A 25490-nucleotide genomic window follows, 5' to 3' on the forward strand; every position below is an offset into this window, starting at 1 on the left:
ATTAAATATGGTAGCCTACGTGTTTTTGTGTGTGGTTAATTTGGATTACAATAGGACCATGGTAGAATGGCGTATAATAGCCTACCTAATTCTATATTGTCCCAAATTAACATAAATATCTGTCAACATAGCAACTCTGTTTTATCCTGAACTTCTCCGGTGTTGTGCGCTCATATCCTGTTCTATTGAGTGCAAATCGTCCTAAAACAATATTCTGTGGATCATTTTTAAGAATAGGTCGACATGTGTGCAATCTTGGGGCAACGCGCGCCACTGGACGAAATCTATATCGTGCTGCGCTTCATTGCCTCACGTGTGCTCCAACTCGTCATGGAGCGCAAATTGCACTCTCCAAGCTTGAGCGCGTGAATGGGAAATCGCTACCCCATGACTAAATTATGTAGGACTGGACGAGGAGGATGCTTACCTTCATTTGAGAAAATCGGCCCAGTTTATATAAGGGTTCACCCTGATATAGCCCGGCAACACTAAATAGAAGAATACATTAGGAGCGTATCAAGTCTACAGAGAAAGCGAGGAAAGGAAAATATGGACCTAACGGACCAAGGAGCACAAATGGAGCCGCTACTACCCTCGGTAAGGATGTCCCATAGACAACCTACGATAGGCAACCATTGTGTTCTCACTGAAAATGGATTTCATATCGTTGATTGAGAATGGCTTGATGTGGGGATTGAACACACCTGCGTAGATCAGCCTATGTGTGTAATACATTTGAAATAAATCCTAGATAGTCTATGTATGTTATTACATCGGTTATTTTATAGCGTTAGAAAATTACAAAACTGTAGTAGACCTAATATAGGTAAGTAGGTTATAACCTAGTTTTATAGACCGGTTTGCCAAGACAACTGTTTTATCGAAAATATCGAGACATCGTAATATTTGTGATGATTGCTTCACTCTGGACCATCCTGGATCTTATATTTGTGCTGGACCAATAGACCTGCATTAATATCGTCATCAACGTGGGCTAATAAAACTCCACAATGTTGACGTTTTTATTGCATAGTCTACTACATCAAGTACCTATAGAATACTGTAACTAACCTGACTTAGAAAGATATGGTTGTATTTATTTACCAATTACTAATGCCTCATTTTCTTTATATCCACTAATTTCTCCTCTAATGCCATAGCTGACACATGTTGTTATTGATAAAGGATGATGTAGGCCCATGTCTTGTTGATGCACCTACTGACAGTGGAGGATGCCGAGGGGAAGACGGCTCATACTAATGGCTGGAACGGAGCAAATGGAATGGCATCAAACCGTGTGTTTGATCTATTTGATACCATTCCACCCATTCCGCTCCGGCCATTACCACGAGCCCGTCCTCCCCAATTAAAGTGCCACCAACCTCCTGTGCCTACTGTGGTTCCAGTTCAATTGGACCCCCTGCTAGATTACCTTACGGTGGAGCCGATTAGAATGTCTGTCATCTTGTTCATCCGGACTCGGAGTCAGACACATCCCAAATGATAACCAAATACTTCATAGAAGCACTATGGTGAAGTCCTACTCAGTCTGTCTGCCAATCAGGGGTTATGATGCGAAGGAGATCAGGAAAAGAGGCCATTTAAGAGCTTTGGGACAGAGCCAGGTCCTATAATTGTGGACAGCTGTAAATTCATGGGCCCCATGTTTACCCTGTAGTTTACTACTAGACAGTAGATGTCGGCTCATCTGATATCTGATTGGACCCATTAGGATCTATAGGTGTATTATTAAGGAAAGCCACAGACAAGAACCAGAGTTTTTTTTTCTCTCTCTCTCTCACCCTATAGGACAATCCACGGTCATAGACAAGACTGATGAATCGTAATCTATACATGCTGAATAGAGACCACACCCAGTGGTGTCCAAAGACTGCCTGTTTCAGTGGTCAGGTCCTGTTTAGCATTCCGGTGATGGCTTGTTGAGAAATGGCCGCCGTGCTGGATTCTCGCCTCAAAGCCAGGGAGAGGAGAAATATGGCTTTTGCTCAAACACTGTTGAAAACATTGTTTCCCTTTATGCATAGGTCATTATAAAAAGGAAAACCAAACATGACATTGAAAAACTACATTGATAAAACAGGTCGCCCGTGCGAGCCTACTTAACCAGTGCTGTGGATTGACCACGGGTTGAATATAACATGGGATGCTTTTGGTCACTGGCTCACAATGCAGAGTGCAGTGCCCTGTCATCATAACTCTTGGCTGCCTAGCTGTAGCGTGTGTTCTGCATCCCAATGTGTTGCCATAGTTGCTGAAGGTTGTGTGTGGGTATGTGAGGGGATAGTAGGAGTGAGTATTATGTGGAAATCCTCAGTGTATGACAAACAAAAATGGCATGTAAACTTGTATTAGAAACCTGGTGATCGGCAGTGATTGCATAGCACTCAATGACTTCCAGTGTGAAGATGCGTAGCTAAGCAAGACTGGGTTATGCATGTAAACAATGTCCTGTGGATTGACGTTATACTGACCTTGTTATTTACAGGAACCAGGCCCCCAGAGCCCTCAGATACCTCAAGGAGACACGAATGTGGTGAGTACTTCTGCTTTCATACCAAGCCAAGCATGCAGGATAAGTCCTACTACTTTTGCTCAGTGATTCCTTTTGATTTCCACTACAGATAAAGCCACTTCATGCAGCAAATGTGTAGGCATCCATTTAAAACGGTCTTGGTTATGAATATCACTGAAAATCCTTCTGGCAAGCTTTCGAAGTCCTGAGTCAGACTTGAGATAAGAGCTCCCAACCAAGACTTTCACAGAAATCATTCATTGACGTCAATGGGAGACTTCAGCAAAAACTTGAGTTGAGTGTTCCGATTCCACATCAGAAATACATGGTATATATTGGGTAGAGAGAGGGAGTTGGGAGTTAGGGCTGGGGACAGGAGATGGAGAGGTTGTGATGTAGTAACGATGGGTCTGAATGCTGAGTCCTAAACCTGGGCACAGTGAGCCTGGCTGGTCTTCTGGCTGGAGTGGATCTAGTGTGAACAGACGGGGGAGGTCTGTAGAGCAGAGTGGGTATAGCAGGCAGAGCTAGGCCTGTTCTTTTGGACATAATGTTCTTGGATCAGTGGGACATCTCTGTCTGACTGGGTGATCCGACTGTGCAGAGCCAGCCCCACTGTAGTGAGCTAAGTGCCTGGACCGACTGTGCAGAGCCAGCCCCACTGTAGCGAGCTAAGTGCCTGGACCGACTGTGCAGAGCCAGCCCCACTGTAGCGAGCTAAGTGCCTGGACCGACTGTGCAGAGCCAGCCCCACTGTAGTGAGCTAAGTGCCTGGACCGACTGTGCAGAGCCAGCCCCACTGTAGTGAGCTAAGTGCCTGGACCGACTGTGCAGAGCCAGCCCCACTGTAGTGAGCTAAGTGCCTGGACCGACTGTGCAGAGCCAGCCCCACTGTAGTGAGCTAAGTGCCTGGACCGACTGTGCAGAGCCAGCCCCACTGTAGTGAGCTAAGTGCCTGGACCGACTGTGCAGAGCCAGCCCCACTGTAGTGAGCTAAGTGCCTGGACCGACTGTGCAGAGCCAGCCCCACTGTAGTGAGCTAAGTGCAGAGCTGGAGCCCTGACTGTGCAGAGCCAGCCCCACTGTAGTGAGCTAAGTGCCTGGACCGACTGTGCAGAGCCAGCCCCACTGTAGCGAGCTAAGTGCCTGGACCGACCAGAGCCAGCCCCACTGTAGCGAGCTAAGTGCCTGGACAGAGCCAGCCCCACTGTAGCGAGCTAAGTGCCTGGACTGGCACCGCCCCACTGTGCAGAGCCAGCCCCACTGTAGCGAGCTAAGTGCCTGGACCGACTGTGCAGAGCCAGCCCCACTGTAGTGCCTGGACCGAGCTAGCGAGCTGCCCTGGACCGACTGTGCAGAGCCAGCCCCACTGTAGCGAGCTAAGTGCCTGGACCGACTGTGCAGAGCCAGCCCCACTGTAGCGAGCTAAGTGCCTGGACCGACTGTGCAGAGCCAGCCCCACTGTAGTGAGCTAAGTGCCTGGACCGACTGTGCAGAGCCAGCCCCACTGTAGCGAGCTAAGTGCCTGGACCGACTGTGCAGAGCCAGCCCCACTGTAGCGAGCTAAGTGCCTGGACCGACTGTGCAGAGCCAGCCCCACTGTAGCGAGCTAAGTGCCTGGACCGACTGTGCAGAGCCAGCCCCACTGTAGCGAGCTAAGTGCCTGGACCGACTGTGCAGAGCCAGCCCCACTGTGCCTGCTGCCTGGACCGACTGTGCAGAGCCAGCCCCACTGTAGCGAGCTTGCCTGGAGTGCCTGGACCGACTGTGCAGAGCCAGCCCCACTGTAGTGAGCTAAGTGCCTGGACCGACTGTGCAGAGCCAGCCCCACTGTGCCTGGAGTGAGCCAGCCCCACTGTAGCGAGCTAAGTGCCTGGACCGACTGCAGAGCCAGCCCCACTGTAGTGAGCTAAGTGCCTGGACCGACTGTGCAGAGCCAGCCCCACTGTAGCGAGCTAAGTGCCTGGACCAGAGCCAGCCCCACTGTGCAGAGCCAGCCCCACTGTAGTGAGCTAAGTGCCTGGACCGACTGTGCAGAGCCAGCCCCACTGTAGTGAGCTAAGTGCCTGGACGGACTGTGCAGAGCCAGCCCCACTGTAGTGAGCTAAGTGCCTGGACCGACTGTGCAGAGCCAGCCCCACTGTAGTGAGCTAAGTGCCTGGACCGACTGTGCAGAGCCAGCCCCACTGTAGCGAGCTAAGTGCCTGGACCGACTGTGTGCCTTTGGATGTTTAATTATAGCAGAGAGAAGGGGAGGAAGAGAGAGGGGGAGAAAGAGAGAGAGGGGGAGGGGGAGAGAAGACACAGCTAAGAGAGATGCTAGTGCCTTTCCTTCACATTTCTGATAGTTTCCCCAACAATCCTATTTATCATCCGTGCCTAAATTGTTATTGATCCAGTACTACTGCCACTCAGAATGTATGTCATTAGGTAGTGTAGCAGAAGAATCGCTTGAAGCGACGGATCCATTTCCAGTACAGCATGTCTCTGCCACAGTGTTCCGCTGACCATGCAGCACAGACTGAGGACAGTAGTGTCCTAGGCAGGACACACACACACACACACACACACACACACACACACACACACACACACACACACACACACACACACACACACACACACACACACACACACACACACACACACACACACACAGAGAGGATGACTACAGAGTAGAACCGCCTCATAGCATGTCCCTGTGGATTTGGGATGGATCAGATGTGGCAGGTGCAGCGGTGAGGAGTCCTAGGGCTTTTCTCTTCAAACCTCACAGAAGAAGGGTCTGTGTGTGTGTTTTGCTTACCGTGACTTAGCTACAAGCTTCTCTTAGATAAGAGGGCCACAACACCACACAGCCCAGCATCAGTGATGTCAGAAGCTCGCTAATCTCACAGGGGATTGGTGGACGGATGCTTGTCAGAAAACATCGGAGCCCGTCTGGATCAGAGCTGGGCAGTCTGAGCGCTTGTTTGTGTTGCAAAGCTGTTGTCAGGAGGAGGCTGGCTGGCATGGGGAAGAGGAACCGGTGAGAAGAGCTTGGCTCGACCTTACTGCCAATATCTCCAGCCGACAAACACAGACTCTGTCAGGGGGCTTGGATTCTGAGCTTCCATCTTGCGGTCTCTCGACCACTGTACATCCAAGGGGAAATCTCGGGCTTCCTTGCCCACACTGACGCGCCATGTTATCGGGGAGCTCGGATCCCAACTCTAATGGATTTAACTGCCAGGTACGCCTCTGGGTTTAGCCTGTGCCACTTGAGGGAGGTTGGCACATAGGGGGTGGCACAAAGAATGGGATGGAAATGCTGGTGATGATCAGGTGGCCTAAACTATTGGTTGTTGCATCACAACATTGTTTGTGTTCATGTAAGAATATATCCTGATTGGAGTTTTAGCTCATATTTGGGTTTATGAAAATATACCACTGCAGACTTATCATGCACACATTCACGTCATCATTTCTCAACAGTGACATTGGACAGAAACACTATACAACATTATTGATGGATAGCAAACAGGCCATTTGACGCTTTCCTGGACACTCTTGCCTATTAACATTGAAGTCACTACAGAGAAGAGTGAATGGCCTCCAGTTCAGTAGTATAGTGTTGGTTAATGCGATGCTTGATCACTGCTGTTGGGGGAGATCGAGCTTGAGATTATACCCACTGCCATGAACCCGACTGGTCTTTGAGAGAAGCCAGAGGAAACCAAATGACCTAAACTGTTTGTGTTTGTCTCTCTCTTTGTCCATTTATGGCTACATCAGAAGTATTGCTGTTTGTTGATGTCTTTTAGGCTTTGGATTCAACTGTTTTGATGTCACAAAGTGAATAGGACGTCTGTGATTAGATAGGTATGGCTTTGAGAAGCTCTCCTGGGATGCTGATGCTGAGCACACTGCCATTGCCACGGTAACTACGGCCATCTGTAGGGATCAGACGCGTGACGACGTCTGCCCTTATCCAATCAGATGGCTCTGGTGTAAGGGGCTCCGCCCATGCTAATCCACTAGCTGCAGCTATATAGAATCCCCCCGGCTTGAAACACATGTACAGTACTCTCATCCACATTAGACTGATCTACAGTCAGTAATCCTCCATCCTGTAGTTGAGGCTTTGTGAAAAGTCACATGCTATATGCCTCTGACCTGTATTGGTGTTGTTGGTCAAAATAATAAGTAGAGAAGTTCTTTAATGTATACCTCATGGCCTAGATATCCTATGAAGGTAAACGTTGATCATCTCTGCAGGTTCCGTGCGTCACAGAACTCCCTGAGAGACATATGAGGAACGTGGAAATTGGGTCACAAGGCTGGTGTGTGTGTCCTGGAAGGCTGTATTCTCACCGAAACGGCTTCCTGGAAACGGCTTGTGTGAAATCTCCTAGTTGAAATTTCCCCTAGGTACAGATTTAGGATCAGCATCCCCTCCCCCAATCCTAACCTTAACCATTAGTGGGGGAAAAGCGTAGCTGACCTCAGGTCAGCGTCGAGGGGCAACTTCACCCTACACCCGTGTGAACAGATAGGTCTGTGATTTCTATTCGCAAAGATATGGGTACATAACCCAGGCACACCTTTCGGTCAACATTAGGAGACATCCTCTGTGTTTATTGTTTCTTAATGAGTTCCATAATACTTCCTCCCCCTGAAAGATAACATCAGCAGACCACCTCCTCTAGTGCAGCAGCCAATCATATTGTTCTCTCTGCCGGAGGTCGACCTGAAGTCCCAGGATGTCATTTTGATTTGTAGGTGGTTTACATTTTAAACAAAGACTTTGTTCACAACCGGGATGTGCCACCCTGGCCCTGGGGTTCCAGACTGTGTGTTAGCAGGCCTTTGTTCCAGCCCTGCATTAACACTTCTGATTCAACTGGTTACAGTGGGTGCATTATCAAACCAGTTCTTGTTCGAACTCAAGAAAACGATGTATATCCTGTGCTGAAAATCACAGTCTTCTTGAATACGGTCATTCGAAAATAAAATGCTCAAAGAAAAGGAAATCTCAAGCGAGGTTCGAGAGTGGTTCTCAAACAAAGGAATTGACGTCCAGCAGCGTGTGTGGGAGGTAAAGACGAGAAAGGAAGTCGTTTTTAAGCTGCCAGTCATTTTAAGGGAACTGGAAGTGTTGGGTGCAGTTTATTTCAGAACACATCAGTTGCTAGTTGAGAGACTCTTTGTTGAAAGCCACCTGACCATCTGTCGGTTTGATGAGAACATGTCATTATCACAAAATTGAACATGAAGAGAATGCTACGGTTCGTACTGTCCAAGGTGTAGGACCTGACCTAACATGAGGGGAATGCAGGTGCTATCGCTACACACACAGGGACCAGCTGGTGTGTGTGTGCGTGTGTGTGTGCGTGCACGCGCGTGTGTGTGTTGTTGCAACTGTGCCTGTTTGCGTGCGTGTGTGTTTGTGCTCACTCGGGTTCTGAAGAAAAATATAAACAAAAATATACATGTAACAATTTAAAAGATTTTTACTGAGATACAGTTCATATTATTATTATTATGATTATATATACAGTGCCTTGCGAAAGTATTCGGCCCCCTTGAACTTTGCGACCTTTTGCCACATTTCAGGCTTCAAACATAAAGATACAAAACTGTATTTTTTGTGAAGAATCAACAACAAGTGGGACACAATCATGAAGTGGAATGACATTTATTGGATATTTCAAACTTTTTTAACAAATCAAAAACTGAAAAATTGGGCGTGCAAAATTATTCAGCCCCCTTAAGTTAATACTTTGTAGCGCCACCTTTTGCTGCAATTACAGCTGTAAGTCGCTTGGGGTATGTCTCTATCAGTTTTGCACATCGAGAGACTGAAATTCTTTCCCATTCCTCCTTGCAAAACAGCTCGAGCTCAGTGAGGTTGGATGGAGAGCATTTGTGAACAGCAGTTTTCAGTTCTTTCCACAGATTCTCGATTGGATTCAGGTCTGGACTTTGACTTGGCCATTCTAACACCTGGATATGTTTATTTTTGAACCATTCCATTGTAGATTTTGCTTTATGTTTTGGATCATTGTCTTGTTGGAAGACAAATCTCCGTCCCAGTCTCAGGTCTTTTGCAGACTCCATCAGGTTTTCTTCCAGAATGGTCCTGTATTTGGCTCCATCCATCTTCCCATCAATTTTAACCATCTTCCCTGTCCCTGCTGAAGAAAAGCAGGCCCAAACCATGATGCTGCCACCACCATGTTTGACAGTGGGGATGGTGTGTTCAGGGTGATGAGCTGTGTTGCTTTTACGCCAAACATAACGTTTTGCATTGTTGCCAAAAAGTTCAATTTTGGTTTCATCTGACCAGAGCACCTTCTTCCACATGTTTGGTGTGTCTCCCAGGTGGCTTGTGGCAAACTTTAAACAACACTTTTTATGGATATCTTTAAGAAATGGCTTTCTTCTTGCCACTCTTCCATAAAGGCCAGATTTGTGCAATATACGACTGATTGTTGTCCTATGGACAGAGTCTCCCACCTCAGCTGTAGATCTCTGCAGTTCATCCAGAGTGATCATGGGCCTCTTGGCTGCATCTCTGATCAGTCTTCTCCTTGTATGAGCTGAAAGTTTAGAGGGACGGCCAGGTCTTGGTAGATTTGCAGTGGTCTGATACTCCTTCCATTTCAATATTATCGCTTGCACAGTGCTCCTTGGGATGTTTAAAGCTTGGGAAATCTTTTTGTATCCAAATCCGGCTTTAAACTTCTACACAACAGTATCTCGGACCTGCCTGGTGTGTTCCTTGTTCTTCATGATGCTCTCTGCGCTTTTAACGGACCTCTGAGACTATCACAGTGCAGGTGCATTTATACGGAGACTTGATTACACACAGGTGGATTGTATTTATCATCATTAGTCATTTAGGTCAACATTGGACCATTCAGAGATCCTCACTGAACTTCTGGAGAGAGTTTGCTGCACTGAAAGTAAAGGGGCTGAATCATTTTGCACGCCCAATTTTTCAGTTTGAGTTGTTAAAAAAGTTTGAAATATCCATTAAATGTCGTTCCACTTCATGATTGTGTCCCACTTGTTGTTGATTCTTCACAAAAAAATACAGTTTTACATCTTTATGTTTGAAGCCTGAAATGTGGCAAAAGGTCGCAAAGTTCAAGGGGGCCGAATACTTTTGCAAGGCACTGTACGTATTAACCAGGCAAGTCAGTTAAGAGCAAATTCTTATTTACAATGACGGCCTACCCCAGCCAAACCCGGACGATTGGGACTCCCAATCACGGCCGGATGTGATACAGCCTGGAATCGAACCAGGGACTGCAGGGACGCCTCTTTCACTGAGATGCAGTGCCTTAGACCGCTGTGCCACTTAGGAGCCCTTAGGAAATCAGAAAATTGAAATGTATTCATTAGGCACTAATCTATAGATTTCACATGACTGGGCGGGTGTGCAGCCATGAGTGAGCCTGAGAGGGCATAGGCCTAGCCAATCAGAATTAGTTTTTCCCAGCACAAGGTGCACCTGTGTAATGATCATGATGTTTAATCAGCTTCTTGATATGCCACACCTGTCAGGTGGATAGATTATCTTGGCAAATGGTAAATGTTCACTAACAGCGATGTAAACAAATGTGTGCACAAAATTTGTGAGAAATAAGCTATTCGTGCGTATGGAAAATCTCTGGGATTTCTTTACATCTGCTCAGGAAACATAGGACCAGTGTATACTACCTCATTTATCATCACCTCCAAGCCTCCCGTGCTCCTTCATGAGTCGTCCTTTTAACCAGTAGCAGTTAGTACAGCTTATCTAGAGTTTTGATTAGATTGTATATGCTGTAGCTACAGTGACTTTTTCGTAGCAGGTTAGGAGCACTTACGCAGCAGGTTAGGAGAATTACCCTAACCTTAACCCTTATGCTAACCCTAAACTTAACCCTTACCCTAACCATTACCCTCACCCTTATTCTCAACCTAACCATAACCTAACCAAGCATTTGCTTATCAACAGGTAGAAAACCCAATTTGGACCCAATTAGGTTAGGAAAAGGGTTAGGGTGAGCTAAAAGGCTCTCCTAACCTGCTACGAAAAGTAACTTCCGGTGGTAGCTGTACTCCTTTATCGAGGTCAGTTAGCTTCCTCGTGGTCCGACTCCTCTCAGGAAACACAGACTGACTTTGTTGATTCCTAAGGTCACAGTCACACTCACTCCATAATAGTCCATTGATGTCAGATTTCAGAACTCATCAGAATGAGTGGTGACTGGTGGGGATACAGACTACCAGGTTATCCTGGGTCAGTTGTTGTGTCCCAGGGTTGGGGACTGATTTGGGTCAGTGGTGTATTGTATTGATAGGCTAGCTGGCTGGGGGAATGAAAGCGCCACCTGTGAAACTGTAATTCTATTCCGTGCCACCTGCTGTTTGTAATCCGTAGAGGGATTTTGGTTTCGGAGGCTTTTGGCTTGATTCTTGTTTTTTGTTGCTTCGTCACTGTCACGGAAAAAAATCTACAAAAAGTATGATTTGACGGACAAAAACCCGGTAATCAAGTTACTGGAGTAAATAAAACAATTGTGTCAATATTCACTTTTGTACCTTTTCACTTAGTAAAGAACTGGTGTCCTTGATGGTTTGGATTCATGGCAGGAAACCTGCTTACAGGGTTTTTTAGATGAGATGTTTTCTTGTCACATACTCCTGATCGGTCCTGCAATAGACTAGCGCCCTGTCCAGCGGGAGTACTTGTACATCAATCTGCCTCACGCTACAGAAACAGGACAAAGCTTACTTACTAAATAGACGACCGATTCCCATCCTATCTCTACCGCCAAATCTGCATATTTATGTAAATATAAGCGTATTGGACGCAGTCCAGATTAAAGGGGAGATTGTTGTAAACTTCAAGGAAATAGTAGGATAAAGCTCTTCCTTGTCCCTGTTCTGTTCAGGGCTCTGTTCAGGGCTCTATTTTCAGGGCTATGTCCCAAATGGCCCTGTGGACCTACACTGCACAGATGATACATACAGTTAGTCAGCTTGATAGGAAAGAGCAGAGTGCATCAGTGAGCAACACGTGTAGGGACATGGGGGGGGGGGGGGGCTGCTGTAGCCCTGAACTGAATACCAAACAACTGTACGCGTTTCTCCTCCTCTGTCTCTTTCTGTCTCACAGAGAGACGCTTTAGGATAAGAATGAGACTACGCTTTCAGTAAATGGTCAAATGACACATAACAAATCATGGACAATTGCTGATGGGAAATGCAGAAAATGTAGCTACACGCTGTTTCTACTGCATCTCTGTGGAGTGCATAGAGAACAGGAGAATAAGCCTGGGAACGGCCTTGGTGTTTAGTAAACAGAGAGGAGGAGGGAGAGAAGCCAATGGCAGGCATCTTTCCAAGGTCAACCTTGAACTCGCCAAACGTGGAAATCAGATAGATGTCAAGCTCCTCGTCCTCCTTTGGTTTTCAGTCCCGGGCTACAGCAGCTTCCCCTTCCCCCTACATGATGTCAAGCTCCTCGTCCTCCTTTGGTTTTCAGTCCCGGGCTACAGCAGCTGTCCCCTACATGTGTTTCTCTGCACATTCCCATCATGCTGACTAACTGCCTGCAGAACTAGGCCTGGATATGCGTTTGTTAGCGTATGCATGGTGTGTGCTCATTTCTCTGTGCATTTATGCGTGTGTGTGCGTGCGTGCATGGAGAGCAACTCCCACCTCGCGCTGGCTGCTCTGATGTCGTCACCAGGCAGAGGGCATGATAGGAACTGATTTAGTCAGTGCTGTGTATGTCTCTTTCCAGGGTTAGATCCTGGGATATACACACCTAATGGCAAAAGGTTAGCATTTGTGGGGAGATGAAATCTTTGGCGGGAAGCTCTCTCTGCCCCTCTTCCATCAGTGTTCTGCAGCCTGCAGGAGATCCTGTCCCCACACCAGGCTATTAATAGATAGAGACAGAAACCTGCTGCAGGCCGGAGATGCTGTCTCATTTGTCAAACTGAACAGAAGACACGGAACACCACTCCGTCCTCCTATAGTGGTCCCGGCACAGAGAAAGACAGTTGGCGTTCTAGGATTTATTGACCGCTTTTCTCATCATGTTGATCTAACGAGACTTCAACATGAATTCATGAGCAAGTCTCTGTTAAGATTGTGTTGTGGGATCAGTGGTGGAGTCCACTCCATTCTAACTCCCTCGGATCAGGAAGTGAATTGAAATTTGATTCATTAATAAAATGAGTATCATGTAAGTTGAGTGAATGACACTTCAACTTCTGAAATGAACTGAGATTCATCTCCTGAATTCACTGAATTGAAATTGAATTGACACTCAACCCTGAAGAGGATAACAAATATTTGATCAGACCCAGAATTTATAACAAGACGTTCTCGTAGGTTATTTCATTGTTGTTATATCAGACCAAACATTTTTCTCACGGGCTAGCAGCCAGAGAGCAGGAGGTGGGGGATTTCATTATGGTGTCACTGAGAACGAGGGGATTTCCCAGGGGGCCGTGGGTCCTCCTGGGGATAGAAGCAGCAGGGTATGCCCCTGGTCACCCTTCACATTTCTCCAGGGGTGGTCTCTCGCGCTCCACACTCTGCTATGACAGCCATATTGCCTGATAAATAGAATGGGTATACATGACAGTTTTGCCCTACACCATTGAATAAACAAAAATATGTATTTATTACTTTTTACATTTCGTGCCCGACACCAAAAGGACTCTGGTTAGGATGTCTGTCTTTCATTCATTCCTCTTTTGATGCTTCTTCCCACAGCCTCTATACTAAAGATCTCAGTCAGACTGTTTCAGCTGTGTATTTGGAAGCAGCTTTGCTTGTGTCCGACTTCTAAGATAATCATTGAGCACACTGACACTGTCCACAAGATGGGTCAGTGGCCCATTCCTCGAAGCAAGATGTAAATTACTTGACATCCAATATCACATTCACAAACAAACCAGCGCTGAAAACGTTTGTATACTTTCTATTGGTAATTCCTTGATCTCCATCTGTCTAGGAGAAATCAACCTCCTGAGACTGTCTAATGTGATGTCTAAGCCCACCCGGCCACAACCCACCCATCCCCACCACCATCTGTCCAGAACATTCCCATGATCCTCTAGGCTCAGTCACATGGGCATCCATGTGTGGGTGCCTCCTCTCTCCAGCAACCTGGCCTGGGCTAGCCTAATCTTCTTCAGCACCCAGGACTGGCAGTGTAGGACGTCTTTGATTGGTCTGTAGCCACAGTCATCCAGTCACGGGATGCGTATGTATTGGAATTGTATTCCCTGTATAGTGCACTGCTTCTGACCAGAATTCTAAATGCAATGCAGATAATACACAGTCTTTTGTAATACTGTCCAGATTGATCTGAACTGCATAGATGCTTCACATTTGACTTCTGTGATATCATTTTGTTATGTTAATAGGCTCTGGTATCTTACCTTTGGAAGCTGTGGCATAGAGCCAGTGTCCAGGGGCAGGTTCTGAGGTGCTTCCACCAGCTGCAGGCCTGAAAACATCAACGAGTTCTAGAATTAAGCGATGTGATGTTGTATCTGTAGCTCATTTCCATGCCTGTTGTATTACTAATACACTGCTGTCGTATCTACACCGTCTAACCGAAGTGCTGTAGATTCACTGTCTCCCAATCACGTTGAGTGCTGATTTACATTCTAGTCTGATTAGATTGTCAAATGATGCAATATGGAAAAGCTCAGCAGTGACCGGAAATTATTTGAGTGTAGCATTGACTTGTTCTCAGAGATGATTGTGAATGAAGTGTGGCTGATTACCAAAGGGAATTAACTAGCATTACTCGGCGTCTGTGAGTATAGCCCTGCCTCTCATATTTTACCAGCTTACCGCTGGCACCCAGAACCTCCTATGTCACCTCATGTTATTTGGCAAAAAGATTAAGCCAACAACCCCCTGGACAGAAACATGTTATTTTGGGAACACTCACTAAGCGAATAGTACATAGACACAGTATAAATGCACACACACACACACATATATATATATATATACACATACAGTGGGGCAAAAAAAGTATTTAGTCAGCCACCAATTGTGCAAGTTCTCCCATTTAAAAAGATGAGAGAGGCCTGTAATTTTCATCATAGGTACACTTCAACTATGACAGACAAAATGAGAAAAAAAATCCAGAAAATCACATTGTAGGATTTTTTAAATGAATTTATTTGCAAATTATGGTAGCATTGCCTTTAAATTGTTTAACTTGGGTCAAAATGTTTTGGGTAGCCTTCCATAAGCTTCCCACAATGAGTTGGGTGAATTTTGGCCCATTCCTCCTGACAGAGCTGGTGTAACTGAGTCAGGTTTGTAGGCCTCTGCTCGCACATGCTTTTTCAGTTCTGCCCACAAATGTTCTATATGATTGAGGTCAGGGCTTTGTGATGGCCACTCCAATAACTTGACTTTGTTGTCCTTAAACCATTTCGCCGCAACTTTGGAAGTATGCTTGGGATCATTGTCCATTTGTAAGACCAATTTGCGACCAAGCTTTTACTTTCTGACTGATGTCTTGAGATATTGCTTTAATATATCCACATACATTTCCATCCTCATGATGCCATCTATTTTGTGAAGTGCACCAGTACCTCCTGCAGCAAAGCACCCCTACAACATGATGCTGCCACCCCCGTGCTTCATGGTTGAGATAGTGTTCTTCAGCTTGCAAGCCTCCCCCTTTTTCCTCCAAACATAACAATGGTCATTATTGCCAAATAGTTCTATTGTTGTTTCATCAGACCAGAGGACATTTCTCCAGAAAGTATGATCTTTGTCCCCATGTGCAGTTTCAATCCGTAGTCTGGCTTTTTTAATGGTGGTTTTGGAACAGTGGCTTCCTCCTTGCTGAGTGGGCTTTCAGGTTACTTTGATATACGACTTGTTTTATTGTGATATAGATACTTTTGTACCGGTTTCCTCCAGCATCTTCACAAGGTCCTTTGCTGTTGTTCTGGGATTGATTTGCACTTCTCACACCAAAGTACGTTCATCTCTAGGAGACAGAACCCGTCTCCTTCCTGAGCGGTATGACGGCTGAGTGTTTCCATGGTGTATATACAGTGGGGAGAACAAGTATTTGATACACTGCTGATCTTGCTGGTTTTCCTACTTACAAAGCATGTAGAGTTCTGTAATTTTTATCATAGGTACACGGAATCTAAAACAAAAATCCAGAAAATCACATTGTATGATTTTTAAGTAATTAATTAGCATTTTATTGCATGACATATATATTTCATACATCAGAAAAACAGAACTTAATATTTGCAATTACAGAGATCATACGTTTCCTGTAGTTCTTGACCACGTTTCCACACACTGCAGCAGGGATTTTGGCCCACTCCTCCATACAGACCTTCTCCAGATCCTTCAGGTTTCGGGGCTGTCGCTGGGCAATACAGACGTTCAGCTCCCTCCAAAGATTTTCTATTGGATTCGGGTCTGGAGACTGGCTAGGCCACTCCAGGACCTTGAGATGCTTCTTACGGAGCCGCTCCTTAGTTGCCCTGGCTGTGTGTTTTGGGTCATTGTCATGCTGGAAGACCCAGCCATGACCCATCTTCAATGCTCTTACTGAGGGAAGGAGGTTGTTGGCCAAGATCTTGCGATACATGGCCCCATCCATCCTCAATACGGTGCAGTCGTCCTGTCCCCTTTGCAGAAAGCATCCCCAAAGAATGATGTTTCCACCTCCTTGCTTCACGGTTGGGGTGGTGTTCTTGGGGTTGTACTCATCCTTCTTCTTCCTCCAAACACGGCGAGTGGAGTTTAGAGCAAAAAGCTCTATTTTTATCTCATCAGACCACATGACCTTCTCCCATTCCTCCTCTGGATCATCCAGATGGTCATTGGCAAACTTCAGACAGGCCTGGACATGCGCTGGCTTGAGCAGGGGGACATTGCGTGCGCTGTAGTCTGTTACTTTGAGTTCTTTGAGACTGTGGTCCCAGCTCTCTTCAGGTCATTTACCAGGTCCTGCTGTGTAGTTCTGGGCTGATCCCTCACCGTCCTCATGATCATTGATGCCCCACGAGGTGAGATCTTGCATGGAGCCCCAGACCGAGGGTGATTGACCGTCATCTTGAACTTCTTCCATCTTGAACTTCCTTCTAATAATTGTGCCAACAGTTTTTGCCTTCTCACCAAGCTGCTTGCCTATTGTCCTGTAGCCCATCCCAGCCTTGTGCAGGTCTACAATTTTAGCCCTGATGTCCTTACACAGCTCTCTGGTCTTGGCCTTTGTGGAGAGGTTGGAGTCTGTTTGATTGAGTTTGTGGACAGGTGCAGTTAATACAGGTAATGAGTGGAGAACAGGAGGGATTCTTAAAGAACAACTAACAGGTCTGTGAGAGCCAGAATTCTTACTGGTTGGTAGGTGATCTAATACTTATGTCATGCAATAAAATGCTAATTAATTACTTAAAAATCATACAATGTGATTTTCTGGATTTCTGTTTTAGATTCCGTCTCTCACAGTTGAAGTGTACCTATGATAAAAAGTACAGACCTCTACGTGCTTTGTAAGTAGGAAAACCTGCAAAATCGGCAGTGATCAAATACTTGTTCTCCCCACTGTACTTGCATACTATTGTTTGTACAGATGAACGTGGTATCTTCAGGCATTTGGAAATTGCTCCCAAGGATGAACCAGACTTGTGGAGGTCTACTATTGTTTTTCTGAGGTCTTGGCTGATTTTCTTTTGATTTTCCCATGATGTCAAGCAAAGGGGCACTGAGTTTGAAGGTAGGCCTTGAAATACTTCCACAGGTACACCTCCAATTGACTCAAATTATGTCAATTAGCCTATCAGAAGCTTCTGAAGCCATGACATTATTTTCTGGAATTTTCCAAGCTGTGAGGCAAGGTCAACTTAGTTTATGTAAACTTCTGACCCACTGGAATTGTGATACAGTGAATTATAAGTGAAATAATCTGTCTGTTAACAATTGTTGGAAAAATTACTTGTGTCGTGCACAAAGTGCATGTCCTAACCGACTTGCCAAAACTATAGTTTGTTAAGATGTTTGTGGAGTTGTTGAGAAACAAGTTTTAATGACTCCACCCTAAGTGTATGTAAACTTCCGACTTCAACTGTATGTGCGTGGGGTCGAGGGTCTCAGAGGGTTGATGGGGTGTGTGTGTATATATATAAAAGCCAGACTACACACACACACCATCAACCCTCTGAGACCCTCGACCCCATAACCCTCCTACAACAATCCTAGCCATTATCAGGATGGTCTGTTGGGTCAACAACAGTGTTCCTCTCGGCAGCTGTGTGAGAGTCAGTATTTATCTGACCACACGCATGAGGAAGCATCCTTGTAAAAAAATAAACGGGACTAAAACAATAAAGCTATCTGGGTAGTCAGGGAACATGAATTCATAAAAATTGTGATTGGCCACATTAGTTGCCATGGTGACTGTCTGATGAAGTTAGCCTCATGAAGCTGCTGTGTGTTTATTTAAGGATTCATCCTCTTGCAGCAGGAGGAAGGCAGGATGCCAGAGGCCTGTTATATAAGAGTTGTGGCTTTAAAAAAAAATGCAAATGTGGTTCTATGTACAGAATGGTCACTGGGACAAATTCACCACTGGTGTGTTTGGCCCGTTAAAAAAACAGCCCTCTGAGCTTTTTCTGTGAAAATCTCTTGATGTGCAAAAGAATGGTTCTCTTTATACTGTAAATACATGTGCATATTAAGTCGTTCTGACCATGATAGTTCGTTGGTGATGTGGACACAACTCTCGACCCGCTCCACTACAGCCCAGTCGATGTTAATGGGGGCCTTATCGGCCCGACTTCATCTCTCTCTCTTCTCTCACCGCTCCCCTCTCTCTCTTTCACTCTCCCTCTATCTTTATATCTCTCTCTCTCTCTCTCTCTCTCTCTCCCCTCTCTCTTTTGCTCCCTCTCTCTCTCTCTTCTCTCTCTCTCTCTCTTTATATATATCTCTCCTCTCTCTCTCACCGCTCTCACCGCTCCCCTTCTCTCTTTCGCTTCCCTCTATCTTTATATATATCTCTCTTCTGTCTCTCCCCTCTCTCTCTCTCTCTCTCTTTCGCTATCTTTCGCTCTCTTTCGCTCTCCCTCTATCTTTATATCTCTCTTTCGCTCCTTTCGCTCTCTTTCGCTCTCCCTCTATCTTTATATCTCTCTCTCCCCCTCTCTCTCCTCTTCTCTCCCGCTTCTCTCTCTCTCTTTTCCTCTCCCTCTATCTTTATATATATCTCTCTCTCTCTCTTCTCTCACCGCTCCCCCTCTCTCTCTCTCTTTCGCTCTCTCTCTCTCTCTCTCTCTCTCTCTCTTTCGCTCTCCCTCTATCTTGATATCTCTCTCTCCCCCCTCTCTCTCTTTCGCTCTCCCTCTATCTTGATATCTCTCTCTCCCCTCTCTCTCTTTCACCGCTCCCTCTATCTTTATATCTCCCCTCTCTCTTTCCCCTCTCTCTTCTCTCACCGCTCCCCTCTCTCTTTCGCTCTCCCTCTATCTTTATCTCTCTCTCCCCTCTCTCTTCTTTCTCTCTTTCTCACCGCTCCCCTCTCCCCTCTCTCTTTTCGCTCTCCCTCTATCTTTATATCTCTCCCCCTCTCTTCTTCTCACCGCTCCCTCTCTCTCTTTCGCTCTCCCTCTATCTTTATATATATCTCTCTCTCTCTCTCTCACCGCTCTCTCTCTCTCTCTCTCTCTCTCTTTCGCTCTCCCTCTATCTTTATATCTCTCCCCCCTCTCTCTTTCGCTCTCCCTCTATCTTGATATCTCTCTCCCCCCTCTCTCTCCCCCTCTCTCTCTTTCACTCTCCCTCTATCTTTATATCTCCCCCTCTCTCTCTCCCCTCTCTCTTCTCTCACCGCTCCCCTCTCTCTTTCGCTCTCCCTCTATCTTTATCTCTCTCCCCTCTCTTTATCTCTCTTCTCTCACCTCTCCCCTCTCTCTCTTTCGCTCTCCCTCTATCTTTATATCTCCCCCTCTCTCTTCTCTCACCGCTCCCCTCTCTCTCCCTCTCTCTTTCGCTCTCCCTCTATCTTTATATATCTCTCTCTCTCTTCTCTCACCGCTCCCCCTCTCTCTCTCTCTCTCTTCTCTCACCGCTCCCCTCTCTCTCCCCTCTCTCTCTTTCGCTCTCCCTCTATCTTTATCTCTCTCCCTCTATCTTTATACATATCTCTCTCTCTCTCTCACCGCTCCCCTCTCTCTCTCTCTCTCTCTTCTCTCACCGCTCCCTATCTTTATCTCTCTCTCTCTCTCTCTCTCTCTCTTCTCTCACCGCTCCCCCTCTCTCTCTTCTCTCACCGCTCCTCTCTCTCTTCTCTCACCACTCCTCTCTCTCTCTTCTCTCACCGCTCCTCTCTCTCTTCCCTCAACGCTCCCCTCTCTCTCACCGCTCCCCTCTCTCTCCCCTGTCTCTCTTTCGCTCTCCCTCTATCTTTATCTCTCTCTCCCCCCTCTCTCTCTTTATCGTTCTCTCCCTCTCTCTCTCTCTTCTATAGAGGACTGATGAGGAGGCGGTGCTGGACAGAGGGGGCACTCGCTCCATGCTCAACACCAACTTTGAGAAGGAGGAGCTGGAAGGTGAGTCAACATTAACAGCTTAAGGGATGCATCTCAATTAGTCTAAACCGGCTTTCTCCCCTTGTCTCCACCTCTACCTAACCATATTCTGCTTTTACATAGTCTGTGACTTCATATCACTTATGGGTGGAAGGAGAAGATACAAGTAGACAAGGACCGGGAGCAGGTTTAGGAAACTGGGATGCACCCTGTGACTTTTCTCAGACACTCATGGTTGCCATGATTATTTGTTCTGCCTGCAGTGGAAACTGTGACACTGTATTTGCTCTGGTGAAGTATTCCCTGCTGCCCCATAAGGAGAACCTATGGACTTGTGAGAGAGGACACTGTAGTGAAAACAAGGAATACACACACACACACAAATGCAATCATGTTTAATACGCGTGCCACTTTCATGCCACAGAGAGCAGGATGGGAGAGAACAGACGTTCCATCACACTCGGAAGTTCACAGGCATGAGGGATGTTGTGCTATTTTTAGAGAAAACAGCCCATCTTGACTCATAGACTGTAAGCTGCAGCCAGGGTCCTCCGGGGTCCTCAATGTTTCAACCAGGAATGTCCTAGGCTGCCCTAATGTCTTTCATAATAGTCTCTACGACACATTCAAAGGGAGATATACTCTATTGCACTGTGATATACCATGTTAGATGTTTTGTTGATGTCAGTGTGTTGCCGGCTGACTCAGAGATTCATGTTGTTGTTGTTGTTGTGACTGTAACAGGCCACACGCTAAGGCTGTCACACAAGACGTTTCAGGGAGACATATTGCTAGAATCATCCTGTCCTTGACTTACTGCCTTAGTTTTTGGGAATGGTTGTTTTTGTTAAACAGTACTTCCACTGAGTAGTGCTGTTAGAGCAGGCCTGGAGGTAGGGACAGAGATATGACAGAGAGATGAGTGGCCAGGGTCTTGTCCATGTCACCATGTGCACCTCCGCTCTCCCAGAGTTGGTTTGAGACCTATAGGGCAGGCCATTTTGGTTGTTCTAGCTCAGCATTGGAGTCAGGGTAGATTATGCTCACCATGGCAGAGGGAGAGAGTAAGGAACAGGGAAGAGAGTGTGGCATATAATGAGGGAGAGAGCAAGATGGAGGGGGGGGGGGGGTGTGAGGACGAGAGAGAGTGTGGCATATAATGAGGGAGAGAGAAAGATGGAGGGGGTGGTGGGTTGTGAGGACCAGAGAGAGTGTGAAAGGCTGTGTTATCATTGCAGTGCATCAGTATTTCATTTCCAGCTGATACTAAATTGTCATTTATCTTGTATGAATCTGGCCCAAGTGATTTTTTTTTTCTTCCATCAGGACCCTGCGTCTTAACGAATGCATCACATTTTAAAAGTACATTTTAGTAAATGCACTTATTGTAGGCCCTGCGGTTGGAGGCCCTACATTTCTGGGGTTACAGTGATTGTAGTTTGATGCCACATTTTCATCGTGTCCCCAGGCCACCGGACTCTTTACATTGGGGTCCACGTTCCCCTGGGGAGGAAGTCCCACCGACGTCACCGTCACCATGGCGGCCACAACAAAAACAGCAGGAAGAGATCCAAAGAGAGGGAATCTGGGGTGGACGGCGATGGCAGAGAATCACCTTCCCACAGTAAGTATATGGGGGGAGTGTGCTGCAAAGAAGGTTCCCTGTGAAAATGTGACCAAACAACACTCTTTGAAAAAAAGGTTCCAAAAGGGTTCTTCAGCTGTCCTCATAGGAAAACCCTTTTTTGGTTACATGTAAAACCCTTTTTGGTTCCGTGTAGAACCATTTTGGGTTCCATGCAGAACCCTCTGTGGAAAGGGTTCCACATGGAACGCAAACCGGTTCTATTTGGAACCAAAAGGGGTTTTACTTGGAACCAACAAGGGTTTTTACCTGAAACCAACAAGGGTTTTTACCTGAAACCAACAAGGGTTTTTACCTGGAACCAACAAGGGTTTTACCTGGAACCAACAAGGGTTTTACCTGGAACCAACAAGGGTTTTACCTGGAACCAACAAGGGTTTTACCTGGAACCAACAAGGGTTTTACCTGGAACCAACAAGGGTTTTACCTGGAACCAACAAGGGTTTTACCTGGAACCAACAAGGGTTTTACCTGGAACCAACAAGGGTTCATCCAACAACAAAAAATCTAAGCGTGAACTGTAAGTCTATGGGGGCAGTGTACTGACAAAATGTTCCCTGTGAAAATGTGACTTGTCATTTGTTCTTGTTTCTCCGTCATTGACACTAGCCAGGTTCCAGATATCTGTGTGCTCTTGCCAAAATGAGCCAAAAGAGAACAGAAGATGTGATCCTGATTCAATAACGCAAGGGTTATGCAAATATTGGGTTATGCAAATATACAAGGGTTGTGCAAATATTGGGTTATGCAAATATACAAGGGTTATGCAAATATTGGGTTATGCAAATATACAAGGGTTATGCAAATATTGGAATACTATCGCTTTGGACCACAAATCCTTTTTTTTCTCAAGTTGCTAAGCAACTGTTATTTGTCTGTCCTGACAAATAGTTGCTAGCTCATGTCAAATTTCTTAAACTAAATCGGTGACCCTGCACAAAATCTGTCTGCATAATGAACGTTGAGATTGCCGCGAGGCCAGACCGTTGGCAAGAGTGCAGATCAGACTGGCACCCAGGCTACATTGATTGGCGTCTCTTCACACCACTTCTCTGCACTCATCTGTCGCTCTTTCTTTCTCTCTTTTTTATCCCTTTCTTTCCCTCTTTTTCTCTCTCTCTCTCTTTCTCTCACTATCTCTCTCTCTTTCTCTCTCTTTCTCTCTCTCTCTCCACCCTCTTTCTCTCTTTCTCATTCCCCCTCTCCACATCCCCAACTCTCTCCTCCTCCTCCACTACCCCTCTACAGCAGACACTCCTGCCCAGAGGGTGCAGTTCCTGCTGGGCACAGAGGATGGTGACGAGGAGCACATATCTCACGCCCTCTTCACTGAGCTGGATGAGATCTGCCTGAGAGAGGGCGAGGACGCAGAGTGGAAGGAGACCGCCAGGTAACAAATCGCACGACCCGCTCCAGCTCCACAGCCAATCAGGTGTCCATTTCTGGCTTATGCGTATCTGTTTGTGTGTGTAGGTGGCTGAAGTTTGAGGAGGACGTGGAGGATGGAGGCGAGCGTTGGAGCAAGCCCTACGTGGCCACCCTGTCTCTTCATAGCCTGTTTGAGCTGAGGAGCTGCATCCTCAACGGCACTGTGCTGTTGGACATGAGGGCCAACTCACTGGAGGAGATCGCCGGTACGTAGAGTGGTGCTGGAGTGGAGGGTGGCCAGAAGGTTGACGGTTTAAATCCGAGTGTCGACGGGGAAAATCTGGCGGGAGTGAGTCTGCCACTGGAGAGATGCTGAAGTTAGAATATCAGGTGCCAACCACTGCCGTTGTGCTCTTGAGCAAGGCAGTCAACCCCTAACCAATCTATGCGTGTGTTCTCTCAGATATGGTCCTGGACCAGCATGAGGTGTCGGGCGCAGTGGGGGAGGACGTGAGGAGGAGGATCCGTGAGGCGCTCCTGAAGCAGCATCACCACCAGAACCACAAGAAGCTGGCTAACCGCATCCCCATCGTACGCTCCTTCGCCGACATCGGCAAGAAGCATTCCGAGCCCCACTCTATGGACAAGAACGGTGAGCTAACCAACCAACTAACCAACCAATCACACACCAACCAACCAACCAACCAACCAACCAATCACACACCAACCAAACAACCAACCAATCACACACACACACACTCCAACCAACCAATCACACACCAACCAACCAATCACACACCAACCAACCAATCACACACCAACCAATCACAATATTGTGGCTTTTCTGATTGTTGTGCTGTATTGTCTCTGTATTGTGTGACTTGCTGTGTTATCTGATTTAATATCTCAACTACTATCTACATTCTCTCCTTTTGTGTCTGTGAGTGTGAGTGTGAGTGTGAGTGTGAGTGTGAGTGTGTGTGTGTGTGTGTGTGTGTGTGTGTGTGTGTGTGTGTGTGTGTCCACTTCATTACCTCCTGTTTATCCATTAATAACCTCCATGTGTTTTCTCTAACCTCTTGGGCAGTACCAAACCTTCAAAAGTAGAATAGTACTACTTCAAATTCAACTTAGAAAGTGCATCGTTTTGGTCACAAAGACTATCGTCAAGGCCTCATTCCTTCATTAATCTAGGTAGGATTAATCAATTGATGAATTTCATCTAGATTGTAGTGTTACACTGAAGGCCTTAATCTGAATACTGTGCAGGATGTTGCCCAGTGAGAGTGACTAACAGGCTGGCTCTCTCCTGTCCTGATGTCTCCCAGGTCAGACAGTCTCTCCCCAGTCCCAGCCAGCTACCACAGAGGGCAAGGAACATGTCAGCCGGGAGAACAGCCATGTGGACTTCAGCAAGTTAAGGCCCCACTCATCTAGCCTGGTCGCACCATATTTCTATGTTCTGTATAGCCAACTCCTATGGTTGTTGTAATATCAAGGTTGGCTACCAGGCTACCAGGTCACCCAAAAGTTTCCACTAAGCACAATGCTACTTTTCATCGACATGCAGTGCATTAGCAAGTAGCTATATTACTGTGACTAACCACCAGTTAGTATGTGTTAGACCAGTGCATTTACTATTCTATGTGACCCATTCACAGTGTTTAGCCATTTCTCTGTAGCTCAGTGAATAATAAACCCACTGATTCTAGTCACAACCCAGTATCTAGCCAAACATCTGCTGTAGCCTATGAATGACAGATTTCTCAGTGGGCCTATCCATGATCCCCTGGCCTTCATTTCAGTCGACCCTATTTAGCATATTTTCCTATCTCCTATTAGCTAAATAGGATCATCATGTCTGTAGATTGACCTCCACTTCATGAAGAAGATTCCCCCCGGTGCAGAGGCATCCAACGTCCTGGTGGGGGAGCTAGAGTTCTTGGAGCAGCCGGTGGTGGCCTTTGTCCGTCTGTGTCCCGCCGTGCTGCTCAACGGCCTGGCTGAGGTCCCCATCACCACCAGGTCAGACACACACCCTCTTATTTTATAAAAATATTGTTGTTTAATGATGATTGCGGTTAGTACTAGGAATTTTATTTGTTCGTAACTAAATTGGGACTGGTGTTTTTGCATTGGGTAAGTTCCTGAGTGGATGCACTCTATTCAGGTAAAACTATGGTTAAAACCTTCTTCTGTGTTCTCCCTCAGGTTCCTGTTCATTCTGCTGGGGCCTCTGGGAAAAGGACCACAGTACCATGAGATTGGTCGATCCATCGCAACTCTGATGACAGACGAGGTAAGTAGCCTCGTTGCAGTAGTCCTGTGTGTACTTTTCCCTGCGTGGCCTTTGGTTATGTTAGCC

The 25490-nt window shown here is 46.4% G+C and overlaps 1 protein-coding gene across 3 annotated transcripts in view; it reads left to right on the forward strand.

Annotated features, from left to right (window-relative positions):
• The first annotated feature begins 248 nt into the window (after nt 1-248).
• The window catches only part of LOC118372283 (sodium-driven chloride bicarbonate exchanger-like), a 41040-nt gene continuing 15798 nt past the window's right edge, over nt 249-25490 (forward strand). Inside the window, exons 1-10 of one of the 3 annotated variants that reach the window (XM_052499251.1) lie at nt 249-597; nt 2507-2554; nt 20052-20133; nt 21581-21736; nt 23006-23147; nt 23231-23391; nt 23589-23777; nt 24454-24540; nt 24991-25150; nt 25337-25424. In XM_052499251.1, the coding sequence (XP_052355211.1) occupies nt 550-597; nt 2507-2554; nt 20052-20133; nt 21581-21736; nt 23006-23147; nt 23231-23391; nt 23589-23777; nt 24454-24540; nt 24991-25150; nt 25337-25424 (1161 nt within the window). In that variant the 5' untranslated portion in view covers nt 249-549. Of the gene's footprint in view, nt 598-2506; nt 2555-5501; nt 5766-20051; nt 20134-21580; nt 21737-23005; nt 23148-23230; nt 23392-23588; nt 23778-24453; nt 24541-24990; nt 25151-25336; nt 25425-25490 lie in introns of those variants that run through there. The other 2 variants (XM_052499252.1, XM_052499253.1) reach the window with 2 other exon arrangements.

This window comes from Oncorhynchus keta, chromosome 37 (assembly GCF_023373465.1).
Source record: "Oncorhynchus keta strain PuntledgeMale-10-30-2019 chromosome 37, Oket_V2, whole genome shotgun sequence".
NCBI lineage: Eukaryota > Metazoa > Chordata > Actinopteri > Salmoniformes > Salmonidae > Oncorhynchus > Oncorhynchus keta.